We start from the raw sequence: 21,673 nt of genomic DNA, 5'->3' as shown, positions 1-21,673 counted from the left end.
ACATTAAAAAGATGTGTTTGCTCTAATCTTAAAAATATGCAGGAAGATATTTTATGTACATTTGATGTTTATGTTGTTTTGTATGTGTGACATTTGTGTATTTGTGTTTAAAATTACAAAAAAAAAACTAAAAACTAATTATTTAATTTAGGCTCTTATTATTAAATACTTTTACTTTTCTGTTTGGTTATTAATATTTTTAGTCTCCTCTTTGTCTGTGTCGGACTATTTTATTATTTATTATTATAATAAAGATGTCCACCAACACAGTGATAAATTCCACAGTTGTATTCTCCATACTCTCATGTTCAGCCTTCAGTTTGTAATTTGTCTCGTGTGAACGCTCTAAACACTGAAAACACTGTTAGAATCAGTGTCAGCTAATAAACCTGGACCTGAGCAGATTGAAGGATCTTTAACCTCTAATATTAAACTTGAACATTAACCATCTTTTACAACTGTGTGAGTGTGGATGTAAAACTCTACACTGATGACACTGTTGTTTACGCACAAATAAAACAGCAGGCAAGTAACTTCAACTTCATATCAAGTTAGAAACATGAAATCATTTCCTGGACATTTGAAATTTATAGTTAAAGTTAAATATGAGACTTTATTCACAAACTACTTTAAATAAATACAAATGTACATATATGACATTATTTCCAAGCTACTGAAAGTTTGTGTAACATTACACAGATGCTTCCTGCAATGACTCGTTAGCAGAGCGGATGGTTGTAGCTGTCATTGTGTTATTAAAGTGAAAAGCCACAGCTAACGGTGTGGAGGCTGCAGAGCAGAAACCCACACAGCCCGTCTGCTGCAGGAGAGGAAGTGTTGATTCGCTGTCAACAGTTTTTTATGAGTCCTAACAACCACTGAGAGCAGATTGATATCTGCTGCTGTGCACACTCAGGAACCCCCCTCCCTCTGTAGTTTGTCTCTTAGTGACACTTTTTTCCACTGAGCCCTCCACCCACACAGAGTTCAACTGAGCCCAGAGACCCACAGAGACCACCTGCCTGGAGGTCTCATGTGTCACATGCTTTTATGGGGATTTGGACTTTTAGCAACCAGAGGTCACTTTACAGTTGACACTGCCAACAAGTGCTGCTACATAACTGACACAGGTTGTTTGTCAGGACCCTCCAACATGACACAAATGAGAGTTTTCTGATCTGACGTCTCTAGACTTTGAACAAAGAGCAGTTTGAATTTCTGCACTTGTTGAATTGCTGAAGTAAAAGTAATTGTATCATTTTAAACACGTTTAAAATTATTTTTTGAGTGTGAAAAAAAAAATGTAATCAACTCATAAATGACATCCTATTGTATATGTAACATTACAGACACTCTCAGTAGCCGGAAATAATACCAGATATGTTCATTTGTAATCATTTTCAGTAGTTTGTAAATAATGAAATGAAATAAACAGTTGTAACCGTATGTAGCGGCTTTGTACTCTCTCTTTGCGTTGTGTAGTTTTAGAGATGAAGACAACCATCACAGTTGGCAACTTGCCGTTTATTTCAGACATTGGCAGAGGGATTAATAATAGTCAGTCCCGGTTTTCCTCACACACACACACACACACACATACACATCAGGGGGATAGCGAGGTCCGACTGTTCAATTAGTTTCAAAATGAACATAAAATAAGACACAAGCGTACCTGGCAGAGGGATTAATAATACAGTCAGTCACACACACACATACACGTCTGAAAAATGTAAAATGAAAAGAAAGTGCAGGTTAGTTAACAACGTGTAGCACTAGCCATTTTGTTAACAAAAATAAAAGAAAACCACCGTCAACTTTTTATGAAAAAGGACGTGCTCGACCGTTCGGGAACTATATGTGAAAAAAAATACAACTTAAACCACCCCTTAGTATTGAAATGTAAGTAATTAATACGGCACAATGGCGGAGCTCATAGCTCATGCACCTACCAGGGGGACAGCGAGGTCCGACTGTTTTTACCCCCCGGGGTGCACGACCCTAAGCCACAGGGGTGCTGCATTTAATTACCATAGGAAAAACAAATTTGCGTGTTGTGAGATGAGTTTTTATGGCAAGTGGAATCACACTACTTCTTAACTGCGTTACACGTATATGAATTTGCAGTAACAGTTAGTGCTGTTTTATTTGTGTGTGTGTGTCATCTGTGTAGTGTCTTACATCTAAAGTGACACTGTTGTAAAAGATGGTTAATGTTCAAGTGAAATGTTAGAAACACACAACACTGATCCTTTGGGAAAATCCACACCCACACCTACATGACTGTGTATGAAAGCTGTGTGTTTGTGTTTGCTGTTCTTGGTTTGGCTTCGTTCTCCTAGTTAGGCTGTTTGCTTATATTTGTATCTTCCTCTATATTTGTTCTTAGAGCTTTATTAAAGTTTACTGAGAGCTGTTTACAGCCGTACTCAAATTACTTGTACGTGTCACTATATCTGACAAATATAGTCGAGTCTGTTTCTAATATAATAAATCCATAAAAAAAGGATGTTTATAATAAACAGAAACTGAGATTTATTAATTTATTGAGAATGTTACAATGAATGAATTTGACAAACCAGCCACACTCTGCAGAAAGTATTAAAAAGAGACATGAGAACAGAAAACAACAATAATCAGTTGAATATTTACCAGACAACTAATGACTACGCTTCATTTTCTATTAATATACAAGTCACAATTAAAAGTGGATGTAGAGCATTAAAACAACACAAAAGGACAGAATTTAAACTCAGTTACTCCAAATATATGTGTGTGATATATGATATATGTATTTATTATTAGTAGACAGACTGTATCTAACCTGTGAATATAAAGATACATTTGGCTTAAATTTGTGAACAGTGATCAAAGAGATAAATGAGATGAAGTGATGAGATTTGATGGTGAGAAAAGGCCAGCAGAAAACAGTCAGTCAGCATGTGTGCAGTTGGTGGACGGTCCCTTGTTTGTGAGGATCATCAGCAGAGAGAGTCCACAGCAGTACACCAGACTCTTCACTATCAGCACTGTGTAGAGCAGACAGAGCAGCTTCACCCTGCACTGAGGCTGGAGAGGATCCAGGGGAACCACTGCAAATGAAAAGGATTGAAAAAGAAATCAGTCAGTGCTCTGCTGCTCTGCTCTCTTTGACAGCGTCTCCACATGAAGCTGAATCACTGCTCAACACAGTCAGCAAGCCTTCATCACCTTCTTCTGTCAACTGTTTCTGACAATTCAAATCCCTCCAGGATCAAATCAAAGTCCAAATATAAAAACACACAGGTTGTTATGAGCTTGAAGTTGGATTCACTGATTTTCTTTCTGCAGCCACTTGGGGGCAGAAGAACTCCTCAACAAGCTAAATAAACTCACCTCTGACCTTTGACCTTACACAGAGTCATTAGATTCATTGTTAATATAGAAATATGAATGAGTGGAGCTTTAACACACAGTCCCTGAAGCTGTTGTAGCTCCCTCAAAGCCCCACATTTAGTATAGAGCCCCCAACAGGTGTTATTAGTCAGAGTGGTGCAGGGAAAGCTCTGTGACTGGGGTTTGTTGTGCTGTTGGACACTCTAACAGAATCAGGGAGTGTATGTTGAAATCCTTGAGTGATGAGCAGAAAGTGAACAGACTGATATGCAGCCCTAACTGCAGCAGAACATTGGAGCTGTCCATGCAGAGAGGCAGCAGGTGATCTTACAGTCATCTTGCTGCAGAGCTGCCAGGTCTGCTGGCTCTCTCTCTGGAGGACAGGGGGCTGCTGGAGCTGGAACCTCTGAAACAGAAAAGGAGTCAAATGTTTGGAGTGGCAGTGAGAAATGTCAGTGCTCTGCTGCTCTGCTCTCTTTGACAGCGTCTCCACATGAAGCTGAATCACTGCTCAACACAGTCAGCGAGCCTTCATCACCTTGTTGTGTTTGGGCCTCCACTTTGCCGCCCTCGTGCTTGACGTAGCAGCGGTATTTATATGTGCTGTTCTCTGGCTGATGGATCAGCAAGATGGCGGCGGTGCGTCCCGACTCTCTGAGCTCCAGCTGCTCTCCATCATCAGGTTTCAGCTCCTCCAGAGGACCATCCTCCTTCTGTCTTTTCCAGGAGAACTGGACCAGAGGAGGAGACATGGCTGAGGCCAGACACAGCAGGGAGCTCTTCCCCTCAGGGTGGGCTCTGGGTGCTGCTGGGTACACGCTCACCACGGGCTTCACTACGGCCTCATCTGAAGTTTGACAGCAGCAACAAGCAGCACAGACACACATTCACACAGTCAACAGCAGCTTCCAGCACTGCACTGCATTCAGTCTGATCCTGGAAACTACATGGACTCTGATCACTAAACTACTCATCAATACAGCACAAAGGTCCCACATATACTGGATTCACCTTCACATAGATTTCCTCTGCTATATATCATGCTTATATATGATGTATATCATCAGAGAAAGATCAAGTTCAACAAAGTCAAAGATGGAAACACTATTTCAATTCTTTATATTCATATTTCACTTTTATAAATCATCAGCTCAGAATATATGTGTCTTCATGATATTATATTAATGTATTTACAATATTTTTAGGTTATTTTTTAACAAAAAGACATTATTACCATTATTTAAAATATGACAGTTATAAGATATTAAGTATTAACCCAATATTTCATGATATAATTCATTTTACTGAATTTAATTGCTAACATAAAAAACTAAAAACATTTAACATGATGTATTCTGACAATAATAATAATAAAAGAAGTGTTCATGTATTTTTTATTTTCTTATACCTACGGAGGTTTAGGTACAACTTATTTGTGTATACATATAGGAACATTTTATTTATTGGTACTAAATTCTATTATTTATTAGATAAATATATTATATATTGATTATAATCTTATGAATAAAATATTTACCTCAGACAATTTTAGGTAAATACTACATTAAACTAAATACATGTTTTAGTGAAAGAAATATTTACAGTCATATAAATAAGTTATTACCACCAAACTAATATAATAAAAACTTATTATAATCATATTATACTAAGTTGTTTTTTATATTGTATTCGACTATTCAAAGAGAATTAGTCAATTGTTTCACATTATTGTTGATATATTTTACACAATCAAACACATTTTCCATTATATAAAGTGTGGTTACATTCATTAGATAAACAGTTTGAACATTATACAAATTATATTTACTGTGGATTAGTGTAATATATACCATGGAAGTATAGATCTATATATATCATCCTGCATTATATATTATATACATAGAAAATCTATATGTCAGTCTGTTAATTATATTTAACCCACACTCTTATTTATTTAACATCATTAGATTTGTATAAATATTAAATGTAATATTTGACACAATTTCTATATTTTTCCTCAAGTTGTTTGTTGTTGTTAAAGTGAATATTTCATATAAAAGACATTTGTCATCAGACAACAACTGTATTCATTTACTGTATTTAGCAGCATCAAGTTTAGAAATCTCATTTCCCATAAAGGAAAATCAGCTTTAAAAACATGTAAGTTTGAAGAGTCAGAGTGAATGTGAAGAATCCTGCTCATCACTGAAATTGACTTTGATGAACTGGACATTTTGTAGCAAAAGTCAAGTGAGCAGGAAAATCCTCCACAATCCTTCATGTAGAAGTCAATTGATTTGAGGAGAGAGAAGAGAGAAAAGAAAAGCAGTGTGATGATTGATGAAGCAGCAGCTGATGACAATCCACAATGCTCTTCCAATATCACACTTTTTGGACTCTTCAAAAACTTTGGAGCTCAAGCAGAAATAAAGAATTCCTTGTGCTGTGCAGTGAGATTGAAACATCTTTTCACTAATGATGGAACTTTTTCATTGAACAACGGCTGCATCAGGAACTTTGTACTAACTCTGAACAAACTAACATGTAAAGTGTGAAGCAGCAGAAAGTGACTTCAAACACATTTTACACTTCTTCAATAAAACAAGTGAAGGAAAAGAAATGTTTGTTCTTACCTGTTACATACAGTTTAGTTCCAGAGCCAAACATGAAGTAGTTTCCTCCTCCCACAGTGAAAAAGACTAATACAAAAACCTGTCTGCTGTTGAATGTGTCAGCTGAGGTGAAGGAGTCCACATTATGAACCAGGATCATATTTCAGCTCCATCATGTGTTTCTCTAATGTTCATATCAACATGACTGTCTCTTCTTCTCTTTTCTTTTTTCTTCACACTGAAATATCTCAAGAAATATTCCCATTTCAATTGGTTGAGACGTTGATGCTCCCCTCAGGATCAACTGGAAGAACTTTGGTCATCAAGTCAAGTGACTTTTATTTGTATAGAGCCCATTGACAACAGAAGTTATCTCAAGGTACTTTTCAAATAGAGCAGGTCTAGACCTTCTCTTTCTAATATTATTTACAGAGACCCAACAATTCACACCAAGAGCAGCAGCTGGTGACAGTGGTGAGAAAAGACTTCCTTTAGAGGAAGAGACCTGGAAGAGACCCAGACCCAGGGTGGGTGAGAGAGAGAGAGAGAGAGAGAGAGAGAGAGTGAAAAGAAACAAAACAAAACAAGAAAACTTCCATTCACACACTCTCTCACACACTAAGGGGTAAAACTAGCTGAGCTAAGCTAAACTAAGCTAAGCTAAGCTAAGCTAAGTTAAAAGTCCTCCCCTAGTGAGGTCAGGACCTGCCCAAAGGCCCACTCAGCTCTGAACCCGTTCATGTTCCCAGTCAGTGTGAAAAACACTCGCTCTACTTTCAAACGAGCTGCCACCAAACCTTTCAAACAGCGAACCGGGTCAGTCCAGCCTTCCCCCCTCATCTGGTTTTTTCGAGTCCTCCAAATTGCCAACTTGGCAGCTGCAAAAATAAAATTAATTAAAACCAGGGACTGTCTCATCCTGGTAGTGTACTATGGTCCGAACACAAAGACGGACAGTGAGAAGGTCTCTCCAAGCCGCTCCACCCACTCCTTCAGCAGCTGGAACAGCCCTGTCGGGGGGGGGGCAGGACACCACCAAATGCTGGAGGGTTTCAGGTTCAGGGCAGAAGGGGCAATTCTCCTCAGTGCTGGGGTTCAAGTGAGCTCTGTGTCTGTTTGTAGCTATGGCTCCATGTATGATCCTCCACTGGAGATCGGACATCCGTTTTTCAACAGGAGGCTTGTACAGGAGACGCCAGCTGCCTTTAGGGGAAGAGTCTGAGCCAAACACCTCTGTCCACCTGGACTCCCGGACTCCAGCCAGAGAGCGGAGGTTCAGCACCTTGATGCAGCTGAGGTACAGCTGCTTCTTACTGCAGGAGCTGAAGCTGCCCAGCACTGGAGTCTTCAGTCTCCACTCCCCCACAGCAGGACTCACACTCAGTGAGGGGAAGATGTAGTCCTGTCCCTCACACCAGTGGTCGGCCATATTCCGGTTCTGATCAAATGCCCGCAAAGGAGCGGGCAGCGAGTGCCACACCTTCTCCATGAGGCTCTGCAGCATCCTGGACGACCGGACGCCCGACATCTCAGAAAGCTCCTCCAGAGTTCTCCTGGTGAGGTGACCCAGCTTCACAACGCGTACCTCGATGAGCTTTGCTCTCAGTGTGGGCGAGGCGAGACCAGCAACTGACAGGAAGGCGTTGTGAAACAAGGGCTCCTCAAAGAGCCACTTACCCGGCCGAGGGTCAGGAGGTCGGGCGACGGTCAGTTTCCTCCAGGCGTCCAATACCGATCTGTAGAAGGGTGTGAGCCCTGCCAGGTCGCATCCAGCCGGCTTCAGAAGAAAGAGCTGTTTGTCCAGTCCGAGCCGTCCAGCTCTCTGTAGTAAGAGGCGGGCCAATGCCGACCAGCAGGGGGAGTGTCCATACAGCAGCCGCTGAGCTGGTTGCAGTCTAAAGGCTGCAGTTCTGGACTTAATGTCAATCAGGCCCTGCCCCCCCTCTGCCACAGGGAGGTACAGGACCGACGCTCTCACCCAATGACATCCCGTCCAAAAGAAGTTCACCAGGAGCCGCTGCAGTTGTTCCACAAGGTCAGGCGGAGGCAGCAGCACTTGCAGTCTGTGCCAGAGGGACAAGGCCACCAGGTTGTTGACAATCAGAGCTCTTCCCCTGTAGGACAGCTGAGGTAGCAACCATGTCCATTTAGACAACTTAGCTTGCACTTTCCCCAGCACTCCCTCCCAGTTCTGCCTTTCCCTGTCCTCACTGCCTAAGTGAACCCCCAGGACCTTCATCCCTGTGTTTCCCCACTGCATGTTCCCAGGAAGGCCTGGAGTGTTCCCTCTGCTCCACTCCCCCACCAGACATGCCTCGCTCTTCCCCCAGTTTACCCTTGCTGAAGAGGCCTTCTCATACAGGGTTAGGCTGCCCTCAAGCTCCTTGATGTCCCTCTGATCCTGGTCGTGTCATGTCTCCTCGTCGTCTGCATAAGCCGATACGACCACAGGGGGCCGAGAGCCGGCCCAGGCAGACACAGAACCCTCAGCCGCTTTCTGAGCCTGCACAGGAGTGGTTCGATGGCCACACTGTACAGCTGTCCTGAGATCGGGCAGCCCTGTCTGATCCCCCTTCCCACCTCTACAGGACAGCCCCCCCCCCCCCACCTTCACCACACAACACGCACTCCTGTACAATAATCTCACCCAGGACAAAAAGTGATCCCCAACACCAAACGCCTGCAATGTGGCAAACAAGAAAGAGTGATCTACACGATCAAAAGCTTCCTCTTGATCTATTGATAAAATGCCAACATTTAAATTATATAATTTGCAGACGTCAAAAATGTCTCTCATTAAAAACAGGTCAGCTCCTGCAGAGAGAGGTCCGAGCTCAGAGTGTCGCGGTCCTCCGGCCTCAGCCGAGGAAGGCCGAGCAGCTCCTCAGCAGTGTCCATGTCGCAGCTCTCCGGCCTGAACAGGTCGGAGTAATACTCCACTGTGTGTCTCCTCATTTCCGCCGGGTCAGAGGTCAAACTTCCGTGCGGCAGGCAGAGACACACCATCTGCCTCCTCTGGGCCTCGGACCTTTCCAGGCTGAAGAAGCAGCTGTTCGGAGCGTCCATGTCCTTCAGTGCAGTGAAGTGAGCTCGGACCAGAGCTCCTTTGGCTCTCTCATGGAGGATGGAGCTCAGCTGCTGTCTTCTGGAGGCCAGAGTCAGACAGACAGACACAGCAGAGAGGAAACACCCTGTGTTGTGTGTTCATTTTTCAGTTACCTGGATACTTTCATTCTTTTAACTTTCTTGCTGCTTTTTAAGTTTCTCCTTAAGGCAGTCACATGTTTTTTGAGCCTGTAGCGTTTCTTGTCACCCAGCAGGTCCACCCCCACCACCTTCTGAAGAGTGGACATGACTGGATGAACTTTTCCACATTAGGAAAGAAATCTGTCACATTGACTTGTCTGCCAAATGTTTCATCCAGAAAGTCATTGATGTCTCTCAGAGAGTACAGGTCTGTATTCTGAGAGACACTGTCAGCTACAGACAGACAGTCCGAGTCAGACTCCATCTCCATTCCAGTCACATGACTGCTGTCCAGACTGGCCTGTGACAGCTCAGCCTGCTGTGCACCACACTCCTGTCCCTGCTCTGCCCCACCCACTTTACCTCCCTGACCACACTCCTGTCATTGCTCTGCCCCGCCCACTTTACCTACCTGACCACACTCCTGTCCTTGCTCTGCCCCGCCCACTTTACCTACCTGACCACACTCCTGTCCCTGCTCTGCCCCGCCCACTTTACCTCCCTGACCACACTCCTGTCCCTGCCCTGCCCCGCCCATTTCACCTACCTGACCACACTCTTGTCCCTGCTCTGCCCCGCCCACTTTACCTACCTGACCACACTCCTGTCCCTGCTCTGCCCCGCCCACTTTACCTACCTGTCCACACTCCTGTCCCTGCTCTGCCCCGCCCATTTTACCTACCTGACCACACTCCTGTCCCTGCCCTACCCCACCCACATCAGTGTTTCCTTGACCAGCAGTTACCATGGTTACATGGTCTGCCCTCACCTCAGTACCTGTTATTACTTCTTCAGGAGCCACCTGTTATTTGGAAACAGGGCCGACGGATCTAGCTGAAATTCCGTCCTTGCCGCCCGCAGCCCCGGTGCCGATGGCCGCGGAACCGGGAGTTGGGGAGACGGCAGTCCGGCCCCACACTGTCGGAGTGGCTCCGCCGCTCCCCTCTCCGCCAGCAGCTCCAGCGGCCGGACATGCGACCCGCTTGTGCCCCACATCTCCACACTCGAAGCATTTCCTACTACCGGAGCTGGCGTACACCATGTAAAAACTTTCCTCCGACTTCACCCGGAAAGACACCTCCAGTGTTTGAGCGGGAGAGTTGAGGAACATGTACACCTGTCTCCTCAAAGACCTACATGTTTTAGTTTGGCGTCCTTGCAACTCAGACCCACCGACCGGAATCCACTCGCGAACCTCCCGAAACGCTTCATCTCTTTCTCCAGCGCTTCATTCAGGATGAACGGAGGGACCCCGGACACGGTGATCCGGGTCGAAGGCACCGCCAGCGAGGAAACCTGTACGAACTCTTCCCCTAGGTTTAGACCGCTCTCGATCAGCTGGGTTACACAGGCCTGATCTTTGAGGAACACCACCACGGCTTTATTCATACGGGAGGCGTATGAGATGTTACCGTGGCCCACCTGCTCTCCCACCGCCAGCAGCACCTACTCCACGGTGGAGGTGGGCCGCGGCACCAGCCTCACTCCATGTCTCAACGACAGAGACAGCGTCTCAGAGGACGCCATCCCCAACACGAAACACGGAAAATCAGCCAACAAAAACCACCAACTGTCACCAAACACTAACTAACTATCATACAATTAAACCAGTTACCAAACAACAACACACAGTAAGGAAAAAAAAGAAAGAGAAAAACGACTTTTCACCCGGAAAACTCACACACTCTCACCGTCCTCCACTCCCAGCACACACACCGTGCCCTAAGAAGCAGCCAGAACAGTCTTTAAGATCCAGAGACAGGCTCTCTGCAGGAAAGGGATCTGTGTCTCTGTGCATTAAAAGACCGTCAGACTGAGAGACAATGATGGAGCGTTCATCTGAGGAAAGCTGCTCCCTCCAGACTCTCAGCAAGTTACTGATGAGCCTCAGTGAAGAGACCCCGACAGCAGAGGAGAGAGCAGCAGCATGGTCCATGTGTGGTCCACACAGCGAGCTGTGGGCCTCCACACCAGGTCTGTAGGTCCAGTCAGCAGCCTCTGTATGAACTGGAGCCGGAAAGCGGCCCCCCTGCTGGCCAGGTGTACGAGTCCCTGACCCCCCTCTTCTTTGGGAAGAAAGAGGACACTCTGTGGAACCCAGTGCAGGCGGTCGCACAAACACTTCACAATCACGGCTTGGACTTTAGCCAGCAGGGTCACAGGAGGGTCCACACAGGACAGACGGTGCCACAACATGGAAGCAACTCAATTATTCATTATTAAAACAAGTAAAATCCATTTCCATCTTTTTGAGCCTCCACTCCACTTTCCAGGTGAGCCCACCAGGTAGTTTAACCTCCTGCAGCTCATCCCCCTGTTGGGCCTGAACATGTGGTCGACCTGGAGCAGGCCTGCTCCGGCCTACATGTAACCTCAGAAGCCTGACCTCAGTTCCTAAGTTCTAGCCTCAGGCCTGAACAAAAGAAAGGGCGCCAAAAACGGCCCCTCACAGACTCCATCTCCCAGCAGGCTTTGCAGTTCACACCTGAGTGTGAAATCTGGGGGAGTCCCAAACTCACGCTTCCCATTGGCAGAGATGCAGGGGACTATCGACGGACTGATACACATCCCATCACTTGGCGGTGATCCAAGTAAGAGGTTTACGTCTGGGCAGAGACTGTAGTAATTGTGTAATAACTTAGTTGCGGATGCTAGTTTAACTTTGATTTGTGGTATTCAAAGTGTACTGTTTGTTGACGGACCGCCGTGTCCTTGACCTAACATAGTTTAGAGTGGTGGGACTGCTGTGTGAGGCGTGCCTGTAGTCACTGCTCTTGATAAACTGTGTGTCCCGTTACGGGACTGCTGCATGTGCCACCACGGGTGTGGAGTGAATCGATCAGACAACGGGCATACCGCTTCACGGCCGTACGCACGCTCTCTGTGGGCTGAAAAGCTATTCTTCCCATCCCGTGGTCGCTCGGCTCCGCCGTGAGTCGTTTGTTTTCTTTGCCACACCTACATAAACACTTACATATAGATTCATTCTTCACCACACATACCAGCACATATACACAGAGATTCGTCGTCCCTCCACCGTCAGACACGTGTGTTGAGGACTCGAATTAGGCGAACGGGAACGCCCGACCCACACATCGGCGCCCCATCTTAGGTCGTCGAGTCGAGACCTAACCCTATCCGCCATTTTGGCTCACGTGGTCGACACGCTTAGACCCGTCCGCCATCTTGGATCTCTGCGGGACGCGATCGCAACCGATCACACCCGCCATCTTATCTCCCACACACCCACACGCACACGCACATACACACACCCACTACCCCCCCCCCCCCCCCACACACACACACACACACACACACACACACACACACACACATCACTTGACTGTATGGCTGTTTATCTCTTGTATGTGTAGATTAGTTGATCGATGGTAGGATGTTAGGATAAATCAAGGCTGATTAACTTGTAAATTGTGGAGATTTAATAAATATCATTGTAGCTTAATGAGAAGTCTTTGGTCATTATTGTGTATGTTCATTGTGATCCATGACTGATTGAGAAGGTCTGAGCTCGAACTTAACCCTTCATGTAATACTCAAGGTCCCTGACCTAGAGACCCATTGCTTGAACTATTAGGGTTATGAGACTACAAAACTGATTTGGTTATTGTTCCCAGTTTCCGGGTGGTGCCCCGCATTATTAATTAATATTGATTAGCATAATAATACTGATTAATAATTAATTAACGTTATACTTCCATGATTTATTAAGGATTTTAAGGATTCTTAGTTAATAACCAAAAGTGCTCCTACCGGACCCAACACCCCAATCACAGGGTTTCACTTTTTCCCCAGTTAACTTTAGCAGAGGAGATCTCACCAAAACTTTGGACACTGTCAATTAAAAAATTAATATTGTCCTGGTTCTTTACAGCAATAATCACATCATCAGCATACGCAGACAATTTAAAAACCCAACTAGAATGTGGAAGTTTAAAACCAATGAGACGTGTTCTCAGTTTGTGGAGGAGAGGCACTATTGCCATGACTACAGCATGCCTGAAAGAGGGCAGCCCTGCCTGACACCCCTCTGCACTTTAAAAGGAAAAACTCAAACCACCCTTCATTTTCAGTACACTCTCAGTGTCTCCATACAAGGCCTGAATGTTCGCAATAAGACCTGAGCTGAACCCAGAACCCTCCAGCGTCTGCCAGAGATATTCATGTTCAACCCCATCAAATGCTTTTTCTTGGTCTATGGAAATAAGTTCCATTCCCAATGAACTGGAGAGGTCCAAAACATCACAAATGAAATGTACATTGTGTGTTATCAGCCTGCCTGGTACACAGTAGGTCTGGTCCACCTGAAGGACCTGCTCCATCACTTTCTCAGACGGTTGGCGAAGACCTTGGAGAGGAGTTTGTAGTTGGTACAGAGGAGGGCCACTGGTGGCCAGTTGTTTAGGTTCTGCAGGTCTCCTTTTTCTGGCAGGAGGGTGAGGACCGCTCTCCTGCAACTCAGGGGCCTCAAGCGGCCCTTCACCAGACTGTCCCTGAGAACACACAGCAGGTCCTCACCCATCACTGACCAGAAGGCTTTGTAAAAATCTGCTGGCAGACCATCTAGACCTGGAGCCTTCCCAGGTTCTAGGCTCTGCAGCACATTATAGACATTTATAAAAAAACATTTGGAGCCTTTGAAAATCTGCTGTTATTTTTCAAATTTGACCTGCCATTACATCCTCCACATCAACAGGAAGTGGAATAAAATGTCTAGAAAATAAAAGCCCCACTCCTCCACTAGTGCTGCTTTTATGACTGAAATAAACATGTCCATTCCACTCCCTCCTCCAGTCCCCTTCATTGTCCACAGTGCTGTGGGTCTCCTGGAGAAAAGTCACATTCAACTTTTGAAGCTGAATCAAAGTGAACACAGAGGCTCTGGGTCTGTCTGTCCCAGCGCTCCTTCTGTCCCCTTGTCTCCATCCGCTCACTGTGTGTCCTGCTCACACACCTGTCCCCCTCCACCTGTGTGTGTGTGTCTGTCACCTGTGTGTCCACCGTGTCGTCTGCTGTATCCTGTGTGCTGTTTGTCTTTGATTCCGGGCCGTGGCTGCTCGATGGGTCGTCTGGCGGAGGCGAAGACGCCGCCACGGGAGGCCTCGCCCCCCTCTGGGCAAGAGCGAATAAGATGCCCCTCCTCCTACATCTAAAACACTTCCTGTTCTCAGAGGTCACATGCACCGTGTAGTCAAAGCTGTCTACTTTAAACTTAAAGGCCAGATTTAAACCCTCCACACCTTTATTAAGGATCATTAAAAGCTGCCGTCTGAAGGAGAACACATGTTTCAGGTGAGGAGACTTGCAGCTCAGAGGAATCAGCTTTATAGGAGATAAGAGCTGAGCGTGCCGGGCCAGCTCCTTCTCCAGGACCTCCTTCTGTATTTTGAAGGAGAGATTTAGAAGGCCTGCGCTCTATGGATGGGCCATACCAAACTTTTTCACTTCCATATGATACCCATGCTCTTTGTTACAATTTTAACGACACTGATCATTTCTTTTTTGAAATAATTGTAATAAAGAAAGATAATCACACTGAACAGCAAATCACATTACACATACCAGCCATTAATCTCTATTTATTACAGAAGAAAGCACCATTACAATGAAATAAACATGTTTGTCCAGTATTTTACAGAAATTCTAGAATTAAATAAATATACCATAAATAATAATAAAATAAATGAAGATAGCAACAACATGAAACTTGGACATTTGCACTTTCTTAAAGGTTTTTTAATCTTCAACGGGCCGTGATTTGTCCACAGCAACCTCCACTTTCTACATGTTCAACTATTTGGGCTTCCTGATGCCAAGAATCCAGATTTTCTTGCATTCTGACTTTCCTTCAAAAATGTGTGTGTGTGTGTGTGTGTGTGTGTGTGTGTGTGTGTGTGTGTGTGTGTGTGTGTGTGTGTGTGTGTGTGTGTGTGTGTGTGTGCATGAGGGAGTGACAGAGAGACAGAGCGTGTCTATAGACCCAAGTGATGGTTAGTATAACGCGTGTCACACACACACACACACACATATAGGAGCTATAGGAGATGCAGCAGACTGGGATGTGTGCTCCTCTCCTTGTTTCTCTTCAGCCTCTGTAGAACTTTCAGGGTGTGTTGTTTTGAAATGTTTGAAGAGGTTACTGGTGTTGCTGCTGTGTGGCTCTTTCTTGTCACAAATAGTGCACCTTGCTGTATTTTTAAGTTTAAGTTGTGAGGATGAAAGGATCAATCCCACAGGATCAGTCCATGATATGATTTAAAGTGTGTTTGTTGTTTCCAGCTTTTCAGTTGGATCTCATTTGATTCATTGAGTTCCTTTGATACTTTTCTCTTCATCTTCTTTTATTATTGTGCTTGTGTGTTTCTTCTTTGTCCTCACTGTGTGGAACAACAGGAAACCTGCTGAAATATCTCATCAAAATATCAATCAATATCATAGAAAAGTCAAGAAAAAGTGTGTGAGCTGGAGGTGAAATATGTGAACCTGGGCTGTGGTTTCCTGCTCTCTTCCTGTCACAAACACTGTTTGACATCTGTTCATCTGGAGGTTTTTGTTCAGGCTGCAGGGATCATTTCTCACTGTGGGGAACAACCTTCCAACAGGAGCAGTAGTAGGAGGCTGAATGAGAGAGTTTAACGTTCTCTATCTTCAACTCACAGCTGATCTGTTTTTTAACAGCTGTGAAATCATTTTTCTGAGGATGATTGTAACCTGAATATACGGAGCCACTATTTTTGTCAATATACAGAATCCGACTGAATGTTTCTGTCTCTTTCTTCTGATACCAGAATACTTCAGCAGCGTTACACTTGACAGTTCGTCCACAGCTGAAGGAGACTGTTTCACCAACTCTCCTGGTCAATGATAACTGGTCCTGGATCAGCTCTGCTGCCATGGCAACCAGCGCTGTAGAGACACAGACAGGTAGATGAAGATTAGTGTGACAGTGTTTGTCACAGGTTGAGTTTGCTGGCTCCTGATTGGCTGGAAACACTCACCTGAACACAGACAGCACAGAGCAGCAGCTGGGAGGAAAAGCATTTTGTGCCGTGGTGTTTCCTCTGGTGAACCTGGGGAGAAGTGGAGCTCTGATGCAGCTGAGGCCAAACAAGGACGAGCTGTGAGCTCAGACGAGGGCCATGTGGTTTCTGATGCGTCCTCAAACCTCCCATCAGCCCCTGCGGCCCACAGATGAGGCCGCTGCTGCTGTTGCTCTTGCTGTGATGAATCAAACTTGTATTCTGCTGCCCTCTGGTGGCTGCAGCCACACACTGCTCCACAGCAGGCGTACTGTAATACCATGTAGCAGTAGTGATGAAGAAACAGTATTTACTGAAGAAAAAGTCCCAACAGCACAAATGTTCATTCATAATGATGGAAATATTGAACAGTGTGTGGATCATTGTTGGTTTAGTTTTTATTTCTCTTCTCTATTTCTCTTGAGTTAACCTGCGCTGGAGCAGGTTAGGAGTTCAGCATCAGTTACCATGGTGATTTACAACAAATAACTAGTGAACCACCATCGTAGGACTGAAAAGCCAGAGTTAAACCTGAAGTGACCTTGATAACCTCAGATCCTGCTTCATAGTACAGACCTCTGGACTGGCAGGCAGAAGGCTCCTGTGTTTACCTCCTCATGAAATCCAGCTGGAACATTTTAGTCTGAATGTGATTGTCTGTTCTGCTCAGTTGTGACTGACCTTCAGCATTATGGGTGAGTCTGACCAAGCTACAGTAGTAGGTCCAATCTGTTACCTGTGGTTGGCCTGGACATGTGTCACTCAAAATATCATCCAATCAGGAGAGAGGCTCTGAGCCTCTCAAACACAGCTCCACAAACTAATACTACTACTGATGGACTAGAACATCCACTGTGTGTGTGTGTGTGTTTGTGTGTGTGTGTGTATGTGTGTGTGTGTTTGTAGGTGTGTGCGTGTTTGTAGGTGTGTGTGTGTGTGTGTGTGTGTGTAGGTGTGTGTGTGTGTGTGTATGTGTGTGTGTGTGTGTGAGTGTGTGTGTGCGTGTGTCTGTGTGTGAGTGTGTGTGAGTGTGTGTATGCGTGTGTGTGTGTGTGAGTGTGTGTGTGTGTGTGTGTGTGTGTGTGAGTGTGTGTGAGTGTGTGTGTGTGTGTGAGTGTGTGTGTGTGTGTGTTTAGGTGTAAATGTGTGTGTGTGTGTGTGTGTGTGTACGTGTGTGTGTGTGTGTGTGTGTGTGTGCGTATGTGTGAGTGTGTGTGTGTGTGTGTGTGTGTGTACGTGTGTGTGTGTGTGTGTTTGTGTGTGTGTTTGTGTGTGTGTGTGTGTGTTGTGTGTGTGTGTGTGTGTGTGTGTGTGTCTCCATCAGAGACAAAGGATTAGGTGAGTCGTGGCTTCAGCAGAGGAGACCAAAGGAATTGGGGCTAATTTCCCTCTGAAACTCATTATGATTATGGTCCAGAGTTCTTCCCATTATTTGCAGCTTGTGCCCCGAGCAGTCAGGACGTGGTGTTAACACATGAACACCGGTGGCCCAGTTTTAATCACAAGTGCCGCTGCTTGGGTTTGACTGTTGTTTCAGAGGACTGACTGTTTCCATACAGAACCACAGTCTGAGAGAACAGCTCAATATTTTGGTAAATGTGCTTATTTGGTTACTTTCATTATGTGTGTGTTTAGCCTAGCTTAGCATAAAGACCGGAGGCAGAGGAAACAGATAGCCTGTGACCTAACAGCTCTGGAGCCAACCCTGTGTCCTGTGATACAGTGAGACCATTGTATATCTTTACAGACTCCTCATCTGCAACAGCAAATATGTTTGGAAAGAACGTCTGAGTTCCAATTTCATCAACCTGATGAATAAATATTTTTAATGAATCTATCTGCAAACATTCACAGAACAACAACAAACTGTATTCTATTTGTTTTCTACGGTGGCCCTGAGGGCTCACCGGACTGCAGCTAAAGAAAACACATGCAAACACACACAACACAAAGACGTTCAGAAAACATCTTCATCACTTTGACAACACATGAGCTGCACATACTCACAACACCACGGAAGTGTTTCCAGGAGACACTAAAAAGTGATGAACCTGGCTGGGAAAAGCATTTAACAACAAGTGTGACTGGATGTATTAAAATACACACATGCAAGTGACTGAGGACTACACCTTTGAAATCAGCCACTGATCTGACCGTACTGTTCCACTGTCTTCCAGGATACAGTTATGTGGTGGTGGTGGTGTTAGCCGAGAGCAATGGTTAATAATAAATTAAAGTGGTACCTTTCACTGTCGTTCATGACGTGCATCTTCCTGCTCTTAGTCACTGGAATTCAGGCTTTTATTGTGAAAAATCTTTGCAGGAAGTGCTAGGTTTCCTTTACAGGAGCTTAACAATGATGTGATGTGCAGTAGTGTGGGGACTGTTACATAGTTGTGTTGTATTTAGTATTCAGTTTCTTTCCTTGGGTAAATGCACCAATACATTATTGTAAAAATATTCCACCAAGTAAACGTCTTGCAGTACATCAGTACTATCAGAAGAGACGTATCAAAAGTCCAAGTTCTGCAGAAAAATGTCCCCTTTCAATGACACACTGTTCAGAGTGGTCAAACAGCAGCTGTGCAGCTGTTTAACCCTGTATGGAACAGCCAGTGGTTCCATAAGTGCCTTGTTTGGTTTGTTTTCTTTGCTGTTAAACGTCGTACAGGACGCTGCAAATTGTTGCAATGAGCCGTTTGTACGCACAACACCACTTTCTAGTAGAACGGCTGTACTGAGGTCAGGTGAGAGAGGATAAAAAGGACGTATAGGGAGGAGGTCATGGTTGAATAGGTCAATCACAGTTTGACTCCTGAGTTCATTTATTAGATTGATTTTCTTCTTCTAATTATTTTCTTCAGTCTTCAGTTGCAGTTTGTTGTTGTCAAGGCAACAAAAGCACTTGGTTCGATTTAGGAACAGATGGTGGATCAAAAGAAGCTGACTGCAGTGACACAATGGTGGTGAAGACAACAACTGATCCAGCTTTTGTTATTGTTTTGATCCAAATTTAGAGTTAGAAATAGAAATAGTCTGTCACACAGAACATTGAAATTATTAGTCTGTGAAACCTCCTGACAACATCAGACATCACTAAATACTGTAAGAAAAGACACCAGACGTAAATGACAAATATACAACAAAAGTATTTGCTGCCATGGAAACATGAAGAGCCTGTGCAAATGAAATGTTTGTGCAAAATCTGCATAGGTAAGTTGTCAGTGGTGTCCATGTCCATGTTGTCCATGTGTGTGTGTGTTGCTCATGTGTGTGTGTGGGCAGGGTGAGGTGAATCTCTGCACCTCTCAAGGTCAGAGGTCAGGCTGCGGTGCTGGGGGAAGGGGCAGTGGGGGAGTGTCCTTTAATCCTTGTGGCCTGTGTGTAGTAACTGTTCTTCAGTCTTGTCCTTGCTGTTGAGTGTGAACATGTTGTGTTGTGCGTGGCTGCTTTCCCTTCCTGTGACCCTGGTCTGGTGGATGCTCTCCAGTGAAGGTTTGTGCTGTGATCCAATGATGTTAAATGACAATTATTCAACCTTTTTCTTTTTAATAACTGAATGAAATGTTTTTTCATTGTGACGTAAATTCTCCGAAGTGAAGACGAGACGAAAATTCCCCCGTGTTTGAATTGTTCTGCCGTTTAGCTTTATTTTGTCATGTGTGATTTTTAATAGATACTACACAGTGTTGGGACTCATGACTGTCCAACTGCATGGTGTCCTCCACAGCACTGAGGTGCTGAGGTGGCCAGGCAACAGGTGGAGTCAGGGATGCAGGAGGTTTAGCAGGGCTGGGCCTGTGGAGAGGGAGGCCGATGGCAGAATGAAAACCGGAGGCAGGGTAGAGCATGGTAGAGTTATCGCATAGGGTTTTATAGGAAAACATCAATTGTATTAAATTGTCTCTAATTGCCTAATAAAATGTTTACAAAGGGAAACGTTGTTCTTGCTCTTTATCTGAAGAAAACCATCCAAAGAAGTGTCACTAATCTTTGACCAAACAAATAATAATCATTGTCTCCACACCAGCCCGTGTGCAGTGTCTTTGGACACGATAAGTGTCAGTGTGCATCTGGAATCAGTGACTGTTCCAGTTTGATTCTCCATATAGTGCAGCGTCATGCGTCATGACTAACAGGGAAACACAGAACACCTGCTCTATCCCAAAATTACATCGTCAATAAGCAACACGCCGACACATCAGTTCACCTGTGTCACAGCAGCAGCTCGTTCACACACCTCACTGTGGAAAAACTGCTGAGCTGTTCTTTTAATTAAGAATGTGAGTGGTGCCCTCAACATGTCAGACTGCTTAGTAAAAACCTATACACACTGTAAATAAATGTTGGTGTGAAACATTTTCAGATCAGATACAAACTGAAAGTGTTTCTGCAGCTTTCTGCTGGAGATGAAAACTGGACTGTTGGTGTCCATATGTAACACTGAGCTGTTAGAAGTGGGAAATCAAATAAACTGCATCAACTTTGGCAGCGAGAACTGTAAAGCTAAGGACCTGAAGTGTGTAAATAATAAAATACAGGCACCTAATATGCTGGTGTGTTTACAGCTTGTGTCTGCTGCCCACAAGTGGCCAAAATAATCACTAACTGCAGTTTTAAAAGTAACCTGCAGATCTCCAACCTGCACCTGACATCCATAAATGAGTTAATACAGGTTACTAATTTCCTAAAATGATATAGCATGTTTTAACCCTTCCTGCTTCAGCGTCCAGACTGTGGTTGGGAAGTCGAGGGGAGATTTTGTTTTCTGCTGTAGGGCTGAAGTTGATGCAGACTTTGGGTTTGACTCCTTTCACTGAGCGGTTGTCGGGCAGAAAACAGGGACTTTGCTTGGGTTTGTAAGAGCAGCAGCTTTCATTCACCACTGTACATTCACTGTGACATTCACAGTTTTCCTGCTAACTCTACTCTGCTCCACTTGCCAGCATCTCCCTGCTCCATCACTCTCTGTCTCTACTGCACACATGCTACACACACACACACACACACACACACTGTACTACACACTGAGCTCTTAATACACAGGCCATCAGAGCTGAGTATGTTTGGATTCATTCACATCCACCTGGGTATTATTAGACATATTGACACACAGACCAGGCAGCAGGCCCGGGGGGGGGGGGGGGGGGGGCATTAAATGTTGACTGGTCACTAACTGCCAGAATTCAAGGGGTACTCCAGCTATAACATGCACTGTTTTTTGTTATCTAAGACTAAAGCCATAGACTCTAATAATACATAAGCCCATAATGTATTTAATTTTAACATCACCTCCAACCCCTCTCAGAAGAGGACCACTTTATTTATATCTAATTATCTAATCTTACATGGACTGGTATAATTGAAATTAGCTATCTGCTTTAATCCAGTGTATTTTTCTAGTAT

General features: G+C 44.6%; 1 protein-coding gene across 1 annotated transcript; it reads right to left on the bottom strand.

Annotated features, from left to right (window-relative positions):
- Positions 1 to 2,526: 2,526 nt before the first annotated feature.
- On the bottom strand, positions 2,527 to 6,478 carry LOC130185643 (uncharacterized). Its single transcript, XM_056402226.1, has 4 exons — positions 6,006 to 6,478; positions 3,911 to 4,219; positions 3,704 to 3,778; positions 2,527 to 3,089 (listed from the first exon to the last, which is right to left on the bottom strand). Exons 1-4 carry the CDS (start codon positions 6,142 to 6,144, stop codon positions 2,929 to 2,931), a joined length of 684 nt encoding a protein of 227 aa, XP_056258201.1. The 5' UTR covers positions 6,145 to 6,478; the 3' UTR covers positions 2,527 to 2,928.
- Positions 6,479 to 21,673: the final 15,195 nt, after the last annotated feature.

This window comes from Seriola aureovittata, chromosome 17, assembly GCF_021018895.1.
Source record: "Seriola aureovittata isolate HTS-2021-v1 ecotype China chromosome 17, ASM2101889v1, whole genome shotgun sequence".
NCBI classification, from domain to species: domain Eukaryota; kingdom Metazoa; phylum Chordata; class Actinopteri; order Carangiformes; family Carangidae; genus Seriola; species Seriola aureovittata.
This window is presented reverse-complemented; position numbering and strand designations above follow the sequence as displayed.